This window comes from Ictalurus punctatus, chromosome 15 (assembly GCF_001660625.3).
Source record: "Ictalurus punctatus breed USDA103 chromosome 15, Coco_2.0, whole genome shotgun sequence".
Taxonomy (NCBI): Eukaryota; Metazoa; Chordata; class Actinopteri; order Siluriformes; family Ictaluridae; genus Ictalurus; species Ictalurus punctatus.
Window position 1 is genome coordinate 13437429 of NC_030430.2, and position 25298 is coordinate 13462726.

Consider the following 25298-nt stretch of genomic DNA (forward strand, 5'->3'; position numbering starts at 1 on the left):
GACTATTCTCAAATACATAGACACCGCTCACTGATAAGCTTCCCTCTGTTTGTGCTTTGAATCCAGAAAAGAATGGCTTGTGGAACAGAAAACAAATGATACAGGGGGCTGAAAACTAAAAACTCCACAAAATTTATTTATTGTTTTTGTGACCCATAGTTCCTGAGCAACAAGTGTCCAGTCACAGTGCAGCAATTCAAAGTGCCACTTCTGACGTGATGGTCACGCCACCTAATTAATATTCTGAAACCCGAATTACGACTTAACAAAAAAAGCCCATTCTAATGTGCTTTGGGCTTTAGATAAACACTGTTTAAAAATATAAAAATATGTTTATCCATATTTACTACAAGAATACCTATGGAGAAAATCACACTGTGTTTCTTTTTATATACAGCACCAACATGTCTATATATACTTACAGAGAAGTTCACTGTGACATAGACCTACTGTTTACTTTTGACATACTAACATTTCTGTCTATACTCCAAGAAAAGTACACTAGATGACAATTATTATTTACTAATGTTTGTTTTTATCCAGTATGCATTGCCTTAATGGTCAGGTTCACAATGGAGACAACGCCTATCCCAGTAACACAGGGCATGAGGTGGGAACACACCCTGGATGGGATGTGATCAAACCAGAGACCCTGGAGCTGTGAGGCAATAATGCTAGCCTCTGCATCACCACCACCCAGTTTACAGTGTGCTCAGAATATATTTTGTGTATTCTGAAAAGAGATTTCAAAAGAGATCCTCCTGTACTCAAAATGTCATATTAACTTCAGCCGACAGTATTCCTTCTCTGTCCAACTAAATTACATTTTTATGATAAATTACATAATTATGATCAGTATTTTTAGCTTCCTCCATTAAACATAATTGACTGCAATATTGGTGGGTTTAGCTTAATTTCACGTCTGAGTGTGTTTTGCATTAAAAAATACTCTTGTGGCAAAAGATGTGCCCAAGGGGCCATTTTATTTTTATTAGAAACTGATTCTACTACTACAGTAAATAAAAAAAAGTGATCTAGAAAATTAGTCAAGTAAGAGTAAATAAATTGAAAAACTACTTCTCTGCTTTACAAATTAGGGGGTTTTTTTTGTTTAGTTTTTTGTTTGTTTGTTTTTTCTTACATGTCTACAGTTGACATAGCTAATCAGAAAAGGTTCCATTTCTGGGGAATACATTTTGAACAATTATGTTAACTATCCAAGTGAGCTATGCTGAAGTGAACACCACCTTGATTATAAACAGTATGTAAAGAAAAGTAAAATTAGCTGACTAGCTAACTAATCCAAATGCTGTTGGGGTTTCAGTGGCTTGCTAGGTTTGTTAGATAGCTTGCTAGCTCATGCTAATTTGTACATTTTTCTAGCAACATAGTTAGCTTTCTTGCAAAGATATAAAATATAGGACTATAGTCTGTAGGAGCTCTTAGATATATTTAACACACCAGTCAATTGCTACCAAACATTGAAGTGGCACCTTAAATTTAATAGACTGTACTGTACAACATTAAAAGATCTGGCTAGCTAGTCTAGCTCACTCAGCTAGCTAATGGCTTACTTGTACATGTTTCCACAGGTTGGATATTGAGCTGTGAAATGGAGATATCTCCACTGGTTTTGGCTCATAATTGGAAGATCATTATCATGCCATTTCCTTTGAAGCATTTAAAACTGAAGATAAATTGGACCATGGATGCTCATCTGTCTCCACTATCTCAAACCGCTGCTGACTAAGCATTTGGGGCTTGAAGTGTAGACTTTTGGCAGGAAAGTGCTTTATTTCAACTGTACATACTGTGTTTTAATTGGCTTACAGTCTTCAGAGAGTTAAATGTATTTTTTTTACTTATTATTATTTTTATTTGTTTGTTTCTTTTTCCTCTGTAATAGTGATTGAAAAAAATGACATTGAATATTTTGTTAATTATACTCAAAAAAGCAGAGTTACAGTGAACCATGTACCGCAATGAGAGTACATGTAGTTTGTTAGTAGTATCCACCCTGGTCATGAAAACAGGTAACTGTCATTGGTAACTATGAGCAGGGATAGGAGTGTGCATGGAGGTCTTGTGATGAAATTGAGGGTGAAGGATAAAGATAATAAATCCCTATCTTTGGGTGGACATGGTCGTGACAACGGTGACTGGTGTTACTGTATTTTTCACCTGTGCTCTGTATAAAAATTAATAGTGTTTCCAGACTTCGGCACTGAACAGTGGCATATATTGCATTCTGGTCTTGATTCGCTCGATCAGGCCTAAGAAATCCAAACCACTTTCCTTTCCCCATCGCCTGTCATCGTAGTTGTTTAAACATGATTTCTCACAGTGAGCATGCAATTCAGCCAGACTGCATAACTAGAAAGTATAAAGGAATCAGCTACTTTCTTGGTTGGCTCTCTCAATGTGTCTACTAGCTAGGGGAGGACAGACAAAGTTCTCTGGTATACCAAAGTATTTAAAAATGTGCTGCATAAACTTAATGTCTTGGGAAGACGTTAAGCATGGCACTAAAGCTTGAATCGTCATACTCATCAGGTGGTGTTATGAGAAGCCAGTTATAGTGGGCACTGCCATGATGGTACTGGGATTCATCACTTCTTGTAGCAGGCTGGCGGAGATTTGCTGTTCGCCGACCACATGGCCTTGGGCAGAGTTGGCTTGGCAGATTTCCTGCATCTGTGTTTTGGCGATATGTCCAGTCATGAAGCAGACAGACAGATGGAAGTACAGGTTTTCTGTGTGTGTGTGTTTTTTGTTTTTTTTAAATAATATAGCAGACAAACAGAAGGGCCTCAGAAACATGAGGAAAGCAAGTGGTCAGGCAATCGGAAACCAGGCATAAACTAGACAAGGCTAAAATCAGTAAGCGTGAAGCAAGCAATAAACAAACCAGTAATCGAAACAGGCAGATAGCACATGCTTGGAATCATCACAGACACAGTGCTAGAACATGTAACACTGAGAGCTTGAGTTTTTGTTTCACAGCTTTCTATTTCATAAGTTCGGCTATGACGGTGAACATGACAACTGCACCACCGCGGTGGTAGTTGGTAATTTATTTAATTTAAGGTTATAAAATTATATATATATATATATATATATACATATATATATATATATATATATATATATATATATATACACACACACACACATATATTACATTATATTATGTTATGTTACATTTGGTCATATTATATTATTACGTTTGGTCATTAGCCACCGTAGTGGTAAAAAGCTGCCACCGTCACAGACCTATTCATCAGACATGGATCTTGTAATCAATTTTCTGAAATATCCCACTGTGTGTCTCTCAATTCCTCTCTCTCAAATTGAGAAATTTACAATTTCTCAAGTCCATTCAGTCAAATTTAATCATTCAGTCATGTTCTACGTCCACTTTATCCTGGTCAGGGTGATGAATGGATCCGGAGGATATCCTGGAAACAGTGAATTTAAACGTTATCCTCCAGATATACTGATTGTACATAGACCTGTATTTGCAAGAGTTCTGTCACAACACATTTCTTTCACAGCTTCCTATTTCAACAGGTATTTATCTCATAACCACCTTTGTGCAATGTACCATTATATGTTTATATGTCTCAATGTCACGGTCTGTTCCTCTCCATTTTTGTTGCTCAAGGCTTTGTCTCTATTAACATGTTCCCTTTTTCCATTACTTCTTCTCATTCTCATTTGTATAGCTGTTTATTTCACCTAGAACTCTATTCATGTATGTTTTAAAAGAATGTGAGAACTCTAATTTAAGAGAGCTTAGAAAATTCCCAGGTCCTTGCTTCAGTGTTGTAATATTCTGCATGTTCCATTCAAAAAGATGTTAATTGCTGATGTGAGCATCGCATCCATTCTTTGGGATCATTTTTTGTGGATGTATTGTTATTGTGTGTTCCCTGGGTAATCACAAGACATCTTTTGAATGTTTTTATCCATGTTTTTTTTTTCCAGATTTGTAAGCCAGAATCTTTCAGGATGTATTCCTACCTCCAAAGCACTTCTGTCCCTCCTCATGGTTTGGTGTAGCACCAATATCTGAACTGCAGGTCTTAGCTCAGGCAGAAGAAGACAACATAAAAAAAATCAAGAACCAGAAAGCTAGACTTGATATTCATTGACTTTGCCGCAAAGAAAAGTTTTAGTTTTTTTCTCGAAGGGGCCATGCCCCACCTGCTCAACAATGACAGTTCCTTCAGCTCCAGGCAAGAGCTCCTGGACCTGGAGGATGGACTTGTGGGCCCCAGTGTGGTCTTGCCAAGCCCAGTGGAGTCACAGGTCAGCACATCTACTGTCTCCACCATTGATGTCACAGGTCAGCACATCCACTGTCCATCCATAGATGCCCCCATCAAAACGACAAAGAACACTATTAACCTCTCTGGGGCAACAGTGGGGGTTAATTTTTTGTCCTCAGACACCGAGAACCTATGTGGATGGGGAGCTCTGACTCCCCGCTTCATCCAGAGCTTCAACACGGCCCGCTGGGTGCTCTTCTTCCTTTGTGTGGCCTCATCCCTCCAGGGCATGATAATCAATGGTTTCATCAACACCGTCATCACATCCATTGAGAGACGTTTTGACCTGCGCAGCTATGAGGTCTGTGTTTTTTTGTTTTTGTTATTACAGATTATGGCTAAAGATAATTAACTTTGAGTGACTCAGATAAGAAGTAAATGGTATACTGTTTTTGTAATTACTTTATTACAGGCTGGACTCATCGCTAGCTCTTATGACATTGCTGCCTGTGTGTGCCTGACGTTCGTGAGCTATTTTGGTGGCACAGGGCACAAGCCCCGCTGGCTGGGCTGGGGAGTTTTCATAATGGCTCTCGGCTCACTCGTATTTGCACTGCCGCACTTCACCACGCCAGCTTACCAGCCAAGAGTACTGGCGCATACAGGGTTGTGCTCAGCCAATCAGACGGAAGAGTGTGGGGACAGCAAAGGAAGTGGACTCTCATTGTATCGCTACGTCTTCATGCTGGGTCAGTTTCTGCATGGTATTGGTGCAACACCGCTCTACACACTTGGCGTTACTTACCTGGATGAGAATGTGAAGTCCAATTATGCACCTGTCTACATAGGTAAGTGCAGAGCTAGACTGTGAAAAAAGCATTACATTGCTTGAATTCTTTTTCATAATTGTGATTGCAGTGAGTGGTTCTAGTATAAGCTGATATTCAGTGGGCCTTGTTCATCAAATTGGATATAAAATAATATATCTGTAAATTGTACACTGTGTGTGTACACTGAAATGTGTCATTCGTGAAAATCCAGGAAAACATTTGCATTCTACCAGAGTTCCTGAGTTTATGCAAATTTATGTATAAGGAGACTCACTAGTATGAATCTTGATTGATATGCTTCAATTCGTATGATAGACATGGTTTACTGCAATTTTATATACAGATTATGTTGGCAATTGTAATTTGATTATTTATTTTACTTGTACACAGGTAATGAAAATGAAAACTCTGTGGAACTCTTTGGTTTTATATTAATTACTTGAAAGAAAGCAGTCCAAAAGAAATCTGTAAATGAAGACAAATAAGACCACCTAATCAGTTAGGATAAAAGAAATGCAGTCGTGTAACAGAAGAAAGTGTTATTCTGCAATGAGCTGGGTTTTTTGGATGATTTAGAGCACTGTGTGTGTAGGAGGCATGTTTTTGCCATTTAGTCACCATTTGGTCTCCCTGTGAGCTTTGCATTTTATGATGTTTTTTTGGCGTCACTAAATGTAGATTGGCTGTGCCGTGAACGTGCTTGGCAATTTACGGATGATTGGAATCCCATCAACATAAACACATGCCGTCTGACATCACGCATGAACCTCGAAGTTAGAGGATGTTGCCCCACAGAGGCTCCATCAACAGGGGCATGGCTGGCCGAAACGGCGGTCACATAAACCCTGTTTGTAGAAGGAGCCAACCCTGCTGAGAAACGTTCTTGTAAGAACTCCAGGACTGTAGCTATTGCGCAGTTCACTGGGTCTAGCTGATGTTCCTCACACCACAAGACAAAAAACCGCCAATTGAGCGCATACAATTTCCTTGTGCATGGGGCTCTAGCGTTTAACATGGTCTCTACAGCCTCAGTTCTGAGACCAGAATGAGCTGGTGCCTCTCAGGGGCCAGACCCACAGTTTCCATAGTTCTGGCCGAGGGTGATAAATCAGTCCTCCGGCTTGAGACAGTAGATCCCTGCGGATGAACCATATTCGAGCTGGCCAATAAGGTGCTAGTAGCAGCAGACGTAGACAGTCTTGACGAACTCTCGCTAGAACTTGTGGGAGCAGAGCGATCAGGGGTAAAGAATATAGACGTGACCTCGGCCACGTGTGCACCATGGCGTCCAGCCCAAATGGTGCGGGAGTAGTGAGGTCGAACCACAGCGGGCAGTGTGTTGTCTCCTCGGAGGTGAACACATCCTCTTCCGCTTGTACGAACATCCGCCAAATGGACTCCACCACATGTGGATGGAGCCTCCAACCCCCGGGCCTCAGTCCCTGCCTCGACAGGATGTCTGCCCCTACATTCTGGCTGCCCGGAATGTACATTGCAGTCACTGACAAGAACTTTCCCTCTGCCCAGAGAAGGATTAGTTGCACCTGCCTGAACAGGGGGTGTGAATGTAACCATTCCTGGTGGTTGATATATGGGACCACCGCTGTGTTGTCTGACACAACTAGCACATGGTGACCTCTCAACTGAGGAAGAAAGAATTTCAGTGCTAGGAATATGGCCCGCATCTCTAGGCGATTCATATGCCACTCCAGATGAGGGCTGCTCCAAAGACCGTGAGCTGGACAGCCATTTAAGACTGCACCCCAGCCCGTGAGGAACGCATCTGTCATTACCGTCTTGCGGTAAGGATACGCCCCTAGAGTGTGACCCAAGGCTAGAAACTGCGGGCACCTCCAAATACTCAGAGCATCGCCGCGTGACACTGATTACTCTGAGGTTTCATACTCGGATGAAACCCCCGACTTTTCAGCCACCACTAAAACGGTCTCATGTGCAATAGGCCTAATGGTATGACGTTGGCTGCTGCTGCCATAAGGCCCAACAGTCTCTCATATAGACTGGAGGGGATGCCCAGACCTAGCTTTATCTTGCTCAAAGTTGATAGGCTCGATCCTACGCGTGTTGGAGATAGAAACGCCCTCATCGTAGTAGAATCCCATATAACCCCTAGAAAATTTGTCCTCTGCACTGGAGAAAGCATACTTTTCTTGAGGTTCAACCTGAGCCCCAAGCTCCTGATGTGGGCGAGAACAACATCTCGATTATGAACCACTTGTTCCCTGGATCGTGCTAGAATTAACCAGTCACCCAGGTAGTTTAGTACACGGATGCCCTGGAGTCGCAAGGGAGCCGGAGCAGCATCCATGCACTTTGTGAAGGTGCGAGGTGATAAAGCTAGCCCAAAGAGAAGAACCTGAAATTGGTATGTGTTGTCTCCAAACGCAAACTTCAGGAACTTCCTGTGACTGGGCGATATTCCTATGTGGAAATATGCATCTTTCAGATCTATCGTCACAAACCAGTCCTCGGACTGAATCTGTGGCACGATAAGTTTGAGCGTCAGCATCTTGAACCTGTATGTCCGAAGAGTACGATTCAGTTGACCCAGATCTAAAATTGGCCGCATACTCCCATCTTTTTTGCGGACCAGGAAATAATGGCTGTAAAAACCTCCTTCCCTTAGGTAACGGGGTACAGGTTCTATGGCCCCTTTGTCCAAAAGGGAACTTACTTCCTGCGCTAACATTGAGCTCTGCTCTGTGCTGACAACTGTGGTGAGCACACCTCTGAACCAAGGAGGGTCGATCTCTGAACTGGACCCAGTAACCCTTTTCTATGGTAGACAGAACCCATGGAGACACATTTGGCAGTAGTTTCCATGCTGCCAAATGGTCTTTCAGTGATGTTAGCTTTTCCACATTTCGTTGGAGGGAAAGCATCAGATTTCTGTCTCCCTGTGACAGCTCGCTGACCAAAGAAGGCTGAAAACGTGGGATGGCCTTGGCCAGGGCAGGCCCTACAGTAGCACTGGGGGCTAACTGCCCTAACAACCTCGTGTTCCCTGATACGTCCCTCCGTGTCCCATCAGGACCGTTCTTTCCTAGCCTGTTTTGCTTTTATGATCATTCTTACATCAGGCCTCTTAGCAGGCTGTGGCACCCCGTCCCCCTGGCTTTCTGCGGGGGGAGGCAGACCACCACACTCGCCTTCTGCGCCTCCCTCGCACTAGCGCTGACGAACTCGACACAACGGGGAAGGAACTGGATGAACGTCGCCGTTTGCTGTTTTGCCTCGCGAAACCTGTGATGGCATTAACTGCGCTGCCAAACAGGCCGGAAGGTTTAATAGGGGCGTTCAGCAAAGAGACCTTATGTTTTTCCCCCATCCCTGAGAGGTTGAGCTATAGGTTCCTCTCCGCCACAACCAGGCTACTCATTGAACGGCCGATATGACAGGCCATTTGTTTGTTCACCGGAGCTCTGCCACTGCCTCGGGCCCAATTCCCTCCCCAGTGTCGAGCTCACTCAGCAGGTCCACTTGGTAGGCCTGCAACACTGCCGTTGTATGCAGTGACCCACAAGCAAGACCGGCTGCCGAATAGGCTTTACCCACCAACGCCAAGGTGGCCTTACATGGCTTAGAAGGTAAAGCTGGCCTCCCTAAATTACCTGCCATTGATGGAGAGAGGTGGCTCGCAAGCGCCTCCTCCACCATTGGCCGTGCTGCTCACTCCCCATGACGGCTGAGTAATCAGACGTCGTAGGGTTATGAACACAGCTAATATATGGTGTTCTCCAGAAGCGTGATATCTCATCATGCAATTCTGGAAAAAATGGGAGTTTTCTGCTGTGTGAGGGAGCTTTATATTTATTTTCACTGGAGAGGAAGCGCTCATCCAGCCTTCTACGCGCCATTTCCTCCTCCCTGGGCCAGTCTATATTAAACTTTTCAACTGCCCTAGTGAGTACCTCAAGTAGCTCTGTATATGCTTGAGAACTGCTGTCGGTTTTTGGTGCAATGGCACCTTCTACCGACTCCTCGGAGTCAGCGAGAGTGTTTTGGCTTTCCATAGGGGAAGGAGGAGTCATGACGCGAGCTCCAAAGTCAGGCAGAGACGGACCCGGAAGACAGAGCAAGAGATAGAGCAGTGCTTGTTTCCGGCTCCTCTTCCAGATCCATACGAAAACCCCACGACCTTAGCCGGCTGGCTGCCTCGGCAGTGGCCGGCCCAGATCCGCGAGGCTCTGAAACCCAACTCCCTTCAGACGAGAAGAGAGCGAGCCGAGAGCGTAGTTGCCTAATCATGAAATGTTCACAATGCTGACAGACAGACCCCTCGAGGGCTGTAGCATGCTCTACGCCCAAACACTTCACACAGAAAGCGTGTCCGTCTCCTACCATGATGAAATGGGAGCAAGGCGTAAAACACTTCCTGAATTCTTTCTCGCTCATTATTTCCCTCTCTTTTCTTTTCTTTTTTCTAAAAAAGGGATAGAAAAGTTTAGAGATTTTGAGAAAATATAGAGTAGAAATGAAGCGTTTTTTGTCACACAAACAACAGACATGCAGTCTCACTGAAGATAATAAGGCTGGCGGCATGGTTCACAGGTGCCATATATATATATCATGCGACGCGCTTAATTGCCACGTCACCTGATCATGGCAGGCCTATAAGTAGAGGCATGATTTTACACAAGCTTCAGATACCGGTCACGCACGCAGGGGCACTCCCCATACTGTTATGCTAAATGCAACGTCAGAGTTCCCTTTAAAAGGGAACTTACGAACAGATAAATGAGGCCTGGTTTTGTTGGAATATTGTGTTGTTGTACTAGTAGGGAAGAACTACTACTATGTAGTAACTTTTAGATACAATATAATGATTACATGGCTGGGTGATATGATAAAAAAAAAAAATCTTAGCACAATATGTTTTTTCATATTTGTTTACCATAGCAATAAATAATGGTGTGAACCATGAAAAAACCACAAGGCATATTCTTGTGTAATAGTTATTTCAATTATAAGAATTCTAAACTTAGAATATTACCTTCTAATAATTCAACTACACATACAGTGAGCTTGAAAGCAATGAGTTCTTTTCTTTTTTTTGGAAAGATTTTATGGTAAATGTATTTGAAATAGGTATCACTGTGTTTGTATGGACCCCTGATGGAGCTCACATAATATTGTGGGTGTTTACTGAATGGATCACAGATGTTGTTATTGTAGTGTTATATGTCAAACGGCAATCATTACAACACTGTTGAGCAAAGGGAACAACTTAAAGGTCAACTGAGACTCGTGACATCATCAGCCCTCTTACTAGGGAAAGAAGTATTTGATCCCCTGCTGATTTTGTATGTTTGCCCACTGACAAAGAAATGATCAGTCTATAATTTTAATGGTAGGTTTATTTGAACAGTGAGAGACAAAATAGCAACAAAAAAATCCAGAAAAACGCATGTCAAAAATGTTATAAATTGATTTGCATTTTAATGAGGAAAATAAGTATTTGACCCCCTCTCAATCAGAAAGATTTCTGGCTCCCAGGTGTCTTTTATACAGGTAACGAGCTGAGATTAGGAGCACACTCTTAAAGGGAGTGCTCCTAATCTCAGCTTGTTACCTGTATAAAAGACACCTGTCCACAGAAGCAATCAATCAATCAGATTCCAAACTCCACCATGGCCAAGACCAAAGAGCTCTCCAAGGATGTCAGGGACAAGATTGTCGACCTACACAAGTCTGGAATGGGCTACAAGACCATTGCTAAGCAGCTTGGTGAGAAGGTGACAACAGTTGGTGCGATTATTCGCAAATGGAAGAAACACAAAAGAACTGTCAATCTCTCTCGGCCTGGGGCTCCATGCAAGATCTCACCTCGAGGAGTTGCAATAATCATGAGAACAGTGAGGAATCAGCCCAGAACTACACGGGAGGATCTTTTCAATGATCTCAAGGCAGCTGGGACCATAGTCACCAAGAAAACAATTGGTAACACACTATGCCGTGAAGGACTGAAATCCTGCAGCGCCCGCAAGATCCCCCTGCTCAAGAAAGCACATATACATGCCCGCTGAAGTTTGCCAATGAACATCTGAATGATTCAGAGGACAACTGGGTGAAAGTGTTGTGGTCAGATGAGACCAAAATGGAGCTCTTTGGCATCAACTCAACTCGCCGTGTTTGGAGGAGGAGGAATGCTGCCTATGACCCCAAGAACACCATCCCCACTGTCAAACATGGAGGTGGAAACACTATGCTTTGGGGGTGTTTTTCTGCTAAGCGGACAGGACAACTTCACCGCATCAAAGGGACAATGGACGGGGCCATGTACCGTCAAATTTTGGGTGAGAACCTCCTTCCCTCAGCCAGGGCATTGAAAATGGGTCGTGGATGGGTATTCCAGCATGACAATGACCCAAAACACACGGCCAAGGCAACAAAGCAGTGGCTCAAGAAGAAGCACATTAAGGTCCTGGAGTGGCCTAGCCAGTCTCCAGACCTTAATCCCATAGAAAATCTGTGGAGGGAGCTGAAGGTTCGAGTTGCCAAACATCAGCCTCGAAAACTTAATGACTGGGAGAAGATCTGCAAAGAGGAGTGGGACAAAATCCCTCCTGAGATGTGCGCAAACCTGGTGGCCAACTACAAGAAACGTCTGACCTCTGTGATTGCCAACAAGGGTTTTGCCACCAAGTACCAAGCCATGTCTTGCAGAGGGGTCAAATACTTATTTCCCTCATTAAAATGCAAATCAATTTATAACATTTTTGACATGCGTTTTTCTGGATTTTTTTGTTGTTATTCTGTCTCTCACTGTTCAAATAAATCTACCATTAAAATTGTAGACTGATCATTTCTTTGTCAGTGGGCAAACATACAAAATCAGCAGGGGATCAAATAGTTTTTTCCCTCACTGTATATGCTGTATACAGTGCATCCAGAAAGTATTTACAGTGCTTCACTTTTCCCACATTTTGTTATATTACAGCCTTATTCCAATATGGATTAAATTCATTATTTTCCTCAAAATTCTACAAACAATACCCCATAATGACAACATGAAAGAAGTTTGTTTGAAATCTTTGCAAATTTATTAAAAATAAATAAATAAATAAAAAACACATTTACATAAGTATTCACAGCCTTTTCCATGACACTCAAAATTGAGCCCAGGTGCATCCAGTTTCCACTGATCATCCTTGAGATGTTTCTACAACTTGATTGGAGTCCACCTGTGGTAAATTCAGTTGATTGGACACGATTTGGAAAGGCACACACATGTCTATATAAGGTCCCACAGTTAACAATGCATATCAGAGCACAAACCAAGCCATGAAGTCCAAGGAACTGTCTGTAGACCTCCGAGACAGGATTGTATCGAGGCACAGATCTGGGGAAGGGTACAGAAACATTTCTGCAGCATTGAAGGTCCCTATGAGCACAGTGGCCTCCATCATCCGTAAATGGAAGAAGTCTGGAATCAGCAGGACTCTTCCTAGAGCTGGCCGCCCGACCAAACTGAGCGATCGGGGGAGAAGGGCCTTAGTCGGGGAGGTGACCAAAAACCCCGATGGTCACTCTGACAGAGCTCCAGCGTGTCTCTTTGGAGAGAGGAGAAACTTCCAGAAGAACAACCATCTCTGCAGCACTCCATCAATCAGGCCTGAATGGTAGAGTGGCCAGATGGAAGCCACTCCTCAGTAAAAGGCACATGACAGCCCGCCTGGAGTTTGCAAAAAGGCACCTGAAGGACTCTCAGACCAAAGATTGATCAAAGATTGAACTCTTTAGCCTGAATGGCAAGTGTCATGTCTGGAGGATACCAGGCACCACTCATCACTGGGTCAATACCATCCCTACAGTGAAGCATGGTGGTGGAAGCATCATACTGTGGGGATGTTTTTCAGCGACAGGAACTGGGAGACTAGTCAGGATCGAGGGAAAGATGAATGCAGCAATGTACAGAGACATCCTTGATGAAAACCTGCTCCAGAGCGCTCTGGACCTCAGACTGGGGCGAAGGTTTATCTTCCAACAGGACAACGACCCTAAGCACACAGCCAAGATAACAAAGGAGTGGCTACAGGACAACTCTGTCTTGTTATGTGTGCCTGTGGGTCTTGTATAAAACACTTCCTTGTTTAACCTCTGGTCTCATTTGTGACATTTGAAGTGTATTTCTTGTAAGTGGAGTTTAAATGCCTTAAAAAGGTTAAGAAAAGAAGGTGTATAAAAAGAGTCACTCATCTAATTGAAGTGCAAACCTGGGCTGTGTGTATGTGTGTATTAAACCTGGGCTTTAAAAGCACCCATGCACTTCAGTCCCCCAAAAGTTCATTTCCTGTAAATGGTGTTTTAAAGGCCATGAAAAAGAAGTACACAAAATTCAGTCATTTTATTGAACTGCAAACATGGAACAGTGTGACATCATGCTGTCGTGTAGGGCTGCTCATTTTTTGTGTATACAGTATGTGAGTATTAAAAGTGGGCTTCCAAAGCACTCAAGTACTTTAGTCCCAAAAATGTTAAGACTGAGAGTAATTAAATTTGGGATGTTGCATATAAAACTCGCATCTGCATATAGTCATTAGCTTTTTTTCAGTTATCCTACAGTACAATTTTGTTCCTATCAGACACCACTGTTATTGACCATTATCAGTAAGCTTTACTTTCAACATCAATAAAGTGTCCCACAATTGTGTTGTTTCCCAGTCCCCACCGTCCGCATTTCAAAGGTATTCACAGACAATTGAATCTCTGGACTATAGTTTCCATTTATAAACATGGTTCCGCCTTAGTAGAGATCAAAAATCCAACATGGATTGTATGAAATGGAACAATAGAGTTTTTTCTAAAACTCAGGGGGTGAGACATGAAAGATCTGGTTCTAATTTGCTAGCGTATTAAACTAACATGCCTTATTTTCCCCAGGTATCTTCTACACAGCAGCTATTATAGGCCCAGCAGCTGGATACCTGCTGGGTGGCATTTTCCTCAACATATACACGGAAATTGGCCAAATGTGAGTATTTTATGCCTGCCTAGGGTCATCTGGGGCTCTGGGGTGAATAGGGTCATGAGGCCTTTAAGGTTATTGTGAGGTAACAAACGAGGTAGGAACAATGGCCACACACCACTGATCAACTTCTACTGGTCTATGACTGAGTTTTCCTTTACTACATTGTTGCCTGTGATGTAGGATTGTGCGATACTGATTTTTTTTCCCCTGCTCACGATTTACCATTTAAGAAATTCACGATAGCCTTAAAAAAAAACAAGAAAAAGCTTTAACAATACAACTATTAGTAACTAAATACTTGTCTAATATAACTTGACATTTTCACTTAGGGGTGTACTCACTTTTGTTGCCAGCAGTTTAGACATTAATGGCTGTGTGTTGAGTTATTTTGAGAGGACAGCAAATTTACACTATTATACAAGCTGTACACTCACTACTTTACATTGTAGCAAAGTGTCATTTCTTCAGTGTTGTCACAATAAAAGATATAATCAAATATTGGGGTATACTCACTTTTGTGAGGTACTGTGTATATATATATATATATATATATATATATATATATATATATATATACTATGTGTACTGTGTATATATGTATGTGTGTGTATATATATATATATATATATATATATATATATATATTTTTTTTTTTTTTTTTTTTTTTTTTTTTCCTTCTGTTTGGTCAGTTGAACTGCACATAAAAAAAACTTTGCATTCCTTCTATTTCTTCAGAACTCTGCTGACCCCAGAAAGCCCACTGTGGGTAGGGGCATGGTGGATTGGGTTCCTGGCAGGAGGAGCTGCTGCCCTCGTCACCGCTCTACCCATTTTGGGCTATCCTCGACAACTCCCAGGTACAATCATTCAATCCACCCCAAGCACCCCTATTTCATTGATTTCAAATAATTAAGGTCCGATGGATATAATAAGTTTACACACCTCTGTTACAATTGCTGTTTTTTGTTAAAAAATTAACAAATATAAATCATGTCAGATATATTCCCACCTTTAATATGACACAGCAACCCACAAAATTCAAGTGAAAAATATAGAGTAATTATCATACACTATGATATCAATGATGTGATTTTGATTAACTCAGAATAAAGATTATCTGTTTCTGTTGGATTTTCTTGATATCTTCTTGTTTCGACTGACTGTTGAAGCCATGGTCCGCAAAGAGCTTACAAAGCATGTGTGGGATCTCACTGCTGAAAGGTATGAAAAAGGAGAGGGTTCAGAATAATTTCCAAAATATTAGATGTGCCGTGGAACACGGAGAAGTGATCAACAAGTGGAGAAAATATGGCACCACAGTATTATATTAATAAGAACAAGCTGTCCCTCCAAAATTTATAAAAGGACGAGACAAAAGCTTATCAGTGAGGCTGCCAAGAGTCCTATAGCAATATTAAAGGAGCTGCAGGAGTATCTGGCATGTTCTGGTCACTCCCTGCATGTGACAACAATCTCTTTTATTCTTCACATACCTGGACTGTAGGGTAGGGTTTTTCTCATGGAAAAAAAACAAGATACAGTCTGTCTACATTTTGGCAAAATATGTTTTCTTTCTTTTTTTCTCAAATGTTTCAATTTGTTTTTCACATGAATTTTGTTGGTTGCTATATCACATTAAAGGTGGAAAAACAATTATCTAGGTTTCTTTTTCACATAACAAAAATCTGCAAGATGTGTATACTCTTTATATCCACTGTAGTTCATTAATTTGTATATAATGTCCTAGTCAGTCAAACTTGATATGTATTGTATCCTATTCAGATACACATATATAGCTGTGAGATGAAATATTGTGCATGGTGCAACATAGAAGAAAATCTAGAAGGAAAATAAAATAAATATGACAACACGTCTATATTGATGTTATTAACTGTAACATAAATGTTATTGAATGATAACTCTCTCTCTCTCTCTATTTCTCTCATGCACACACATACTAATACACTACAGGTTCTCAGCGTTTTATAGCCATGCGTGTGTCTGAGGCTCATCAGCTGAAGGATGGAAGTCAAGTGACAGCCTCTGATCCCCAGTTTGGCAAGACAGCAAAAGACATTCCTAGGTACAAGCACCTTCTCAAGAGTGAAAGCATATAAAAACGAGTACTGATCACTGATCAAGAATCCTGATGAGAGAGAAAATCCAAGTGATGCTGAAAATTGAGAACAAGAATATTTAGAAGACAAACTAAATAAAACCGAAAGGGTCAGCAGAGGGTCATACTACATGCAGATGGTAAAATACAATAGGAAGATTTAAAAACAAACTTGTGTGGTCAAGTCTAAATGGATTTTTAGGCCAAATGTGTTTGTTTCAGTTCCTCTTGGAACTTCTGCTTCAGTTACTCCAAGGCTAAGTATTGTAACAGCACAATGGCTGACTTATGAAATGATAAGCACACATACACAGATAACAGACACAGAGAGGTCTTCATTGTCATACACACATCCTAGATAGAAGCAGAGCAGAGCTTTTAAATCAGATAGTATAACTGCTTCTATAAATCTTACAGTATAGTCACAAATGAGAGAATAATATACAATCTATTAAAGTGTGTTCATACCTTATTATTTAAGTGCATTGATTGCCTTTTTTTAATACTTTATACCTCACAGCTACTTCCAAAATTATTGACTCTGTTCATTTAATTAGCCAAAAAAAAGTGTATATTAATATTTAATATCCCATTCTCATGATATTATGTACATATTCATATTTGGTATCTGGTGGACTAAGAACAATTTCTGCATGACATGATTTCAGTAATTCCTTCATACCTTCATAAAATCTAGAACAGGGTTTACTGAACTTGAATATACACTCTGAATATAGTCACATTATAAGGAACACATATGCTTATTCATGCAGTTATCCAGTCAGTCAATCATGTGGCAGCAGTAAAATGCATAAAATCATGCAAATACAGGTCAAGAGCCTCAGGTAATATTCACATCAAAGATCAGAATGGGGCTCAGTGAGTTTGACCATGGCATGGTTGTTGGTGCCAAACTGGCAGGTATGAGTATTTGAGAAAGTGTTGATCACCTGAGAGTTCACTCAGTTTAGTCTACAGTTTACACAGAATGGTGCGGGGGGGAACAAAACTTACAGTGATCTCTTGATCTATGGATAGACACACAGCTGATGAGAGACCCCACTGTAGTCTCAGTGCTTGTTCTTAGCTGACAGGATTGGAGCACAATGTGGTCTTCTGCTAAGTTTTGTGGGTTGCATTTTCTGTGATGCTTTTCAGCTCATCACATTTATAAGAGCGTTTATTTCAGTTACTGTAGACTTCCTGTGAATTCAAACCAGTCTGGCAATTCTCATCTGACATCTCTCAACAACAAGGTCTTACTTCCCCCAGAACTGACACTGGGTGTTTTTTGTCATTCTGTTTAATATTTTCACACTAGTTTGAAAATCCCAGGAGATCAGCAATTTCTGAAATTTTTAAAGCAACTCATTTGATGTCAACAAACAGGTCATGGTCAAAGTCACTGAGAACATTTCCTCATTCTGATGTTTGATTTGAACACTAACTGAAGCTTTTATCCGGTATCTGCATGATTTTATGCATTGGTTGACTCATTGGATATTGGATATAACTACTGTAACACACTGAACATTACACAGTACTAGTGGCCACAAGAAAGTCATCCTTTCTCAATTTTTCTCCACCCCCCCTCTAGGTCAGTGTTGCTTCTGCTAAAGAACCCTACATTTATTTTTCTATGTTTGGCTGGTGCTACAGAGGCCACTCTAATCGCGGGCATGTCAACATTTGGGCCCAAGTTTCTGGAGTCTCAGTTCAGTCTTAGTGCCTCTGAGGCAGCCACCTGGTTTGGTAAGACAGCCATGTTGAACAGTCACATTCATTCATTTCAGTGCCCCTCACATAACCTGAATTTAAGTGCTTTCAGCCATGCAAGAGGGAGGGAGTCTGCTTTGTATGAATTTAACACTTTGGGACAGCCAGTGTAGTTCCTGAATCTGGCTAAATTATTGACCCAATTCTGTTGTGTTAACCAGAAATATTTCTCCATTATGCCTATTTCTCATAGTTTGTTAATCATGTTAGCGGGTTTTTTTTCTTTGAAAATCTAGTTTTTGTTAATTTAGCGAATTGAGCGAAAAATATATGGATTTTTACAAACTTTTTTTGGCATGTCAGTTTTGCCATTGTGTCTTTCATTGACAGATGTGATTCATTATTTGAGTTAACCTTAGTTTTCATGAGCAAATAGTTGGAGGTCTCATACCATAAAGTGTACTCATGCATATTTAGCATCACCCACACACAGTACTTGTAACATTGTAAAGCTGGCCAGGAGAGGAAAAAGTTATGAGAGCTGGCTAAACCAGGAGAGAAAAAAGTTATGTTCCTACATAAAAAATACACTTCAATTCAGTTTACGGAGGAGAAATAATTTATTCATTTAATTTTCATTTTCTTTCATTCTCTTTCCCTCTTTTCTCAGCTCCAAAATGGCTTGCTTTTCTACCATACACAGCTCTCTGGTCTTCATGTTTGTTTATCCTTTTTAACAACAAATGCAGTGTTCACATGCAAACCTAGGGCTCAAACCAAGAGTAGACTTTCAGAACTGTTACTTCTTTAAACAATCAAATTAACAGGTCACACCTGGGCAGCTATAAACACCTATCAATCACATGTTCCAATATTTTTGATCATGTGAATAAATGGGTAGGCTCAAACAAAAGGTGCCATGTTTTAAGTTGTTAACACATCTAGATGTACATATGAGGAAATGAAAGCTGAAATTCTATCATCTCATATTCATCTTTTGATCTTAAACCCAAATGTCTTCAATGCATAGCAAAAACAATACAACTGGTCTTGCTGTTCTAATACCTTCGGAGGTGACAGTATTTGATATTTTGATTCACTAAAATATTGAATTTCATCAAGAGTGTTGAATAATATAGACACATTTGTAAACACTTACCTCGTTTTAATGACATTTTAAGGGAGGAGATGCTTCCCATGTAGTCTTAATGCAAACGTCTGTGACACACAAACATAGAGCAAGTTCAGAACAAAGATGCAAAACACACTTAAACAAGCATGTTCTCTCCTAAGGCTACATGGTGGTACCCGCTGGAGGGGGTGGCACCTTCCTGGGTGGCTACATTGTGAAGAAGCTGAACCTACGTTGTCGTGGCATCATCCGCTTCTGCATGCTCTGTGCCCTAGTGAGCCTTGTGGCCGTGTTCGTCTTTCTCCTGCACTGCCCCAACTTGCCTATGGCTGGAGTGACCACACCATACCAGAGCAGCCCTCAAAGCAACAACCCCTTCTACACACAACTTCAGAGCAGGTACAATACACTGTAGCAGCAGGTGCACCTCCCTCTATAGGCCATGTGAGGTAGTACAATGTGGAACACAAATATATATCTTTATTTTGTTATTTATAAGATATCACTTATAGTACTGTGAAATAGTCTTAAGCGCATGCAAAGAAATGTAGAGCAAAGATACCTTCAAATATAATGAAATTAAGTGTTTCTACATTTAAAAAATACTATAAAGAACAGTAAACAATAATAAATGAAACAAAGCCAGTATTTGGTGTGACGACCATTTGCTTAAAAAAAAATTAGTAGTATTCTCAGGTACAATTTGTGCAGTTTTATAAGGAAATTAGCTGGTAAGTTGTACTGAGTATCTTGCAGAACCAGCCACGGCTCTTCAGGGGACTTTGACTTTCACACTTGCTTGTTATTTTGCAGCAAAACTCAGCAGCCTTCATTATATTTTGTTCATTATATTCTGAAAAGTGGTCTCTTGCATAATATGCTGCTTTCTTTAATGATATACAAACATTTTTCTGTAACATTTAATTTTGTGCTGGTAAACTAATGTTTGGAAATCTAAAATGTTTTTTGTACTGACTCAGTAATGTAGAAGTCATAAAATAAAAAAATTGTTTGTCCAAAAATATAGGGTGCTTAAGACTTTTGCACAGTACTATGCAAATATGTTTCTCATATCAATTCATAGGGGTGCCAATAATTGTTGCACACCTATATTTAACAAATATATTTTGGGATAATTGTTTGAAATTGTTTGATATCCATGAGAGCAGAGTATTTTTGTGAATTTTTTTTTAACAAAAGATCAAAAGGTTAAACAATAAAGACAAATTTTCACAGCCTTCTTTGCTCATATTTACCAAGGGTGCCAATATTAATGGAGTTCACTGTATATGAACACTGGCTTAGAGGCATAAATGCTTACCATGTTGGGAAAGAGAATAGGAGCTGGCCATCTACAGGAAAGTATTTCTCCAGGCCAGAATCAAGTATTCAGACAGAACATGGTACAAAGAAGATGATGTTTATGCCACAACACTCAGCTCAGAAAAGATAGATGTTCTCAACCAATTCCCTTTCTTTTGGGAACAGGTCTTGATCTCATTCAAAGTAAAATTCCCAAAATAACAGAACAGAAATTAGTTTACAGTGATTGCATTCTTTAAAAGATAAAGAAATGAAACCTTAACCGTTGAAGAAAAGGGTACTGGTGAATGTATTGGAACTTTCTAATGGTTTCTCATGGTTTATGTTAAGTGGTTTAAATATGCCACCATATGAAATTAATTTTAAATGTAAACAGTAACAATACATTTGAATCCTATTAGCAAATATCCCAAAATGCACTTCAATGCCTATAAATCCAAGTAGATTTCTATTTTTTTTCTCTCATTTTAAAGATATGTGGATTTCTAGGATTTCTGTAGACTTTCTGCTGTCAACAGTGTATGCTGAGAAGTTATCTACAGGGGGCATTTACAGTCGCCAACAAGGAAACTGAGCAAAAATATAGACATATGCAGTGGTGCTTGAAAGATGTTCTATATATTTTCTATATATCTGCATAAATATAACCTAAAACATAATCAGAAGTCCTAAAAGTAGATAAAGATAACCAAACTAAACAATTGAGACAAAAATATTATACATGGCCATTTATTAATTGAGGAAAATGATCCAATATTACATATCTGTGAGTGGCAAAAGTATGTGAACCTCTAGGATTAGCAGTTAATTTGAAGGTGAAATCAGAGTCAGGTGTTTTCAATCAATGGGATGACAATCAGGTGTGAGTGAGCACCCCGTTTTATTTAAAGAACAGCGATCTATCAGAGTCTGATATTCACAACACTTTTGTGGAAGTATATCATGGCACGAACAAAGGAGATTTCTGAGGAGCTCGGAAAATTAGTTGTTGATGCTCAGGCTGGAAAAAGTTACAAAACCATCTCTAAAGAGTTTGGACTCCACCAATCCAAAGTCAGATAGATTGTGTAAATTCAAGACCACTGTTACCCTCCCCAGGAGTGGTCAACCAACAAAGATCACTCCAAGAACAAGATGTGCGATAGTCTGCAAGGTCACAAAGGAACCCAGGGTAACTTCTAAGCAACTAAATGCCTCTCACATATTGGCTAATGTTCATGAGTTCACCATCAGGGGAACACTGAACAACAATGTTGTGCATGGCAAGGTTGCAAGGTCAAAGCAACTGCTTTTCAAAAAGAACATTGCTGCCTATTTACAGTTTGCTAAAGATCATGTGGACAAGCCAGAAGGCTATTGAAAACATGTTTTGTGGATAGATTAGACCAAGATAGAACTTTTTGGTTTAAACAAGAAGCTTTATGTTTGGAGAAAGGAAAACACTGCATTCCAGCATAAGAACCTTATTCAATCTGTGAAATATGGTGATCGTATTGTGGTTTGGGCCTATTTTGCTGTATCTGAGCCAGGACGGCTTGCCATCATTGATGTCAGGGGACATCTGTCCGTGAACTGAGTCTCAAGAGAAAGTGGGTCATGCAACGGGACTGTGTCATTCTACCAGAATGGTTAAAGAAGAATAAAGTTTTGGAATGGTCAAGTCAAAGTCCTGACCATAATTCAACAGAAATGTTTTGGACGGACCTGAAGCAAACAGTTAATGTGAGGAAACCCACCAACATCCCAGAGTTGAAGCTGTTCTGTACTGAGGAATGGGCTACAATTCCTCCAGGCCGATGTGCAGGACTGATCACCAGTTACCAGAAATGTTTAGTTGCAGTTATTTCTGCACAAGGGGGTCACACCAGATAGGTTCACATACTTTTTCCACTCACAGATGGCAATTTTCCTCAATAAATAAATAGCCAAATATAATGGTTTTGTCTCGTTTGCGTATTTGGGTTCTCTTTATCTACTTTTAGGAAAATCTGATGATGTTTTAGGTCATATTTTTTCTGAAATATAGACAATTATAAAGGGTTCACAAACTTTCAAGCTCCACTGTATATAAAAATGGTGACCTACTGGTTCATGTTAGCTGCCCAATAAAACTTATAACGTTATTCTACATACTTTAGCTACGCACATTAGTTTAGATGTAGTTGTAGCACAATTAAAATGGAAGCCTAGTGCGATCATTTTAATTTCTACAATTTTGTGAATTTTACTTTAAATGAGATCAATATCAGTTTTTAGAAGAAAAGGAACTGGTTGAGCCTGATCAATCAAAGTTGTGGGAACATGGGTCTATTCCCACCCCCAAAGACTCAAAATTCAACTTAACTCGTGAGCAGAGTGTAGCCTTGCAATAAGCTTTGCATGATCACTAATCACAACACCTAGTACACTCGCTAACACTGTTCTGCATGCTCAGTTTGGCCGCCCACTTTCTCTGTTTTCATAATACTACATAGTGTTCACACAAGCAAACAATATGCTGAGCTGAATGAACGCTTCTCTTCCCCCTCCTTCTCTCTCTCTCTCTCTCTCACTTTCAATCTGTCTCAGTTTTGTAGTAGGTACGAATTTGACTGTAGACTGCAATGCAAAATGTCACTGTGTGGAGGTGCTGTATAACCCAGTATGTGGAACTGATGGTGTGATGTACTACTCTGCCTGCCATGCTGGCTGCAGTGCTGTAAACAGCACACACATGCCCACAGGAAGACAGGTACTGCATACAAACCACACCGTCAATTGCTAATATAGACTGACTAATCCAAATTATACTATAGAATTAAAATGTCATACTCTATATACTTCATTGACTGTTCACATTATATTAAGTATTCATATGGTTTTTTTTTTTCAAGTTAACTGTAGCTCTTCAAAAGCACTGCCCCAGATTCATGCATTAAGTATGTGCATGTGTGTTTAGATGTTCACAGACTGTAGCTGTATTATGGGTAATATGTCGAGAGGCGAGGAAGGCCTGGCCATAGCAGGAAAGTGTAGCTCGTCCTGTAACCACATGCCAACCTTCCTCACCTTCTTCTTCATAATCATCTCCTTCACCTTTCTGTGCAGTATCCCGGCTCTCACAGCTACTCTGAGGTAAAACCCACTGTCACAGAGACAGTTTCTATTTTAGTGCACTCATAAACACTTGAGTACAGTCTGAATACCTTCACATTCACATGGCTGAATACCTCTCTTCCCTCTTTTAGGTGTGTGCCTGACAGTCAGAGGTCATTTGGACTGGGAATTCAGTGGATTGTGGTGCGAACACTGGGTATGTTAAAATCTCATAATATTGGCATAATGTTGGTAATATTTCTTACTCTATGGTGATGTCAGAAGACATTAAAAGGTGGGGAAACACATTGCATTTTGATGAAAGGTTAGGGGAATAACATGACTTGTGATTGATTTAGCACAATTGACTCCAACCAATATGTCACAATATGACTAGTTACATAAACAAGGAAACAAAAAGGTCACTTTTGATTTCAGGTTGACTTTAAGCAAAAAAGTAAAGAAGTAAAGAGACAATAGTATATTTTTATCATAATTCCTAATGTTTTGGATTTGTTTCATCCACAGTTACATTGTCCAATCTAAGATAAACAAAGGCAACCTGAGTAAACACAAAGTGCATTTTCTAAATGATAATGTTATTTATGGAAGTAGAAAATTATCCAATGCCAACTGGGCCTTTGTGAAAATGTGTTTGCCCTCGTAATTACTAATTCACCAAATCTATGAAATTGCATTCATAATGGGGTTCAGCTGGACTAGACGCAACTTGGACTGATTACTGCAAACCTTGTTCAATTAAATCTGCACTTAAATAGAACTTTTTCTAACAGCATGAAGTTGGTTAAAAGGTCCTACCCAGTAACACACTATACCAAAATTGAAAGAAATTCCAGAAATGATGATGATGATGATGATGATGATGATGATGATGATGATGATAAGGAAGAAGAAGAAGATGATGATGAGGAAGAACAAGATGATTGAAATACATCAGTATTGGAAGGGTTACAATGCTATTTCAGAGGCTCTGGGACTCCAAAGGACCACAGTGAGAGCCATTATCTCATGCATTGGAAAAACTCAGTACAGTAGTGAACCTTCCCAGCAGTGGTCGACCTTCCAAAAAATACTTCCAAGAGCACAGCAGCTACTCATCCAGGAAGTCACAGAAGACCCAAAGACAACATCAAAGGACTTATACGCCTATGTTGCATCAATAAAGTTTACTGTTCATCACTCCACTATCATAAAGACACTAAAATGTCATCCATGGAAGAGTGGCAAGGTGAAAACCACTGCTAACCCAGAAAAACATTAAGGCTCATCTGAATTTTGCCAAAACAAAGCTTGATGATCCTCAATCATTTTGGGAGAATGTTCTATGGACTGATGAGTTGAAAGTGGAACTGTTTGGAAGATAGGGGTCCCGTTACATTTGGCGTAAACCAAACACAGAATTCCACAAAAAGAACATCATACCTATGGTCAAGCATGATGGTGGCAGTGTGATGGTGTGGAGATGCTTTGCTGCTTCAGGGCTTGTGCAACTTGTAGTAATTGAGGAAAACATGAATTCTGCGCTCTACCAGAAAATCCTAAAGGAGAATGTCCGGTCTTCAGTCTGTAAGTTGAACCTCAAGAGCAACTGGATTATGCAGCAAGACAATGATCCAAGGAGTAAGTCCAAGCCCTAGAAGTAAGTGAAAGACTGATCACCAGTTATTGGAAGCATTTGGTTGCAGTTATTGCCGCTAAAGGTGGCACAACCAGATTTTAAGTTTAAGGGGACAATTAGTTTTTCACATGGGTGATAGGTGTTGGATCAATTTTTTCTGCTTTAATAAATAATTTTTTTTAACTGTATTGTGTTTACTCAGGTTCC

At 40.3% G+C, this 25298-nt stretch overlaps 1 protein-coding gene across 2 annotated transcripts in view; it reads left to right on the forward strand.

Annotated features, from left to right (window-relative positions):
* The window catches only part of slco4a1 (solute carrier organic anion transporter family, member 4A1), a 46363-nt gene that overhangs the window by 13501 nt on the left and 7564 nt on the right, over positions 1-25298 (forward strand). The window contains exons 2-12 of one of the 2 annotated variants that reach the window (XM_053686380.1): positions 3988-4348; positions 4427-4632; positions 4744-5119; positions 14003-14093; positions 14826-14947; positions 16062-16173; positions 17804-17958; positions 19216-19453; positions 22946-23108; positions 23316-23491; positions 23605-23669. In XM_053686380.1, the coding sequence (XP_053542355.1) occupies positions 4198-4348; positions 4427-4632; positions 4744-5119; positions 14003-14093; positions 14826-14947; positions 16062-16173; positions 17804-17958; positions 19216-19453; positions 22946-23108; positions 23316-23491; positions 23605-23669 (1855 nt within the window). In that variant the 5' untranslated portion in view covers positions 3988-4197. Of the gene's footprint in view, positions 1-3987; positions 4633-4743; positions 5120-14002; positions 14094-14825; positions 14948-16061; positions 16174-17803; positions 17959-19215; positions 19454-22945; positions 23109-23315; positions 23492-23604; positions 23670-25298 lie in introns of both variants that reach the window. The other variant, XM_017488179.3, reaches the window with a different exon arrangement.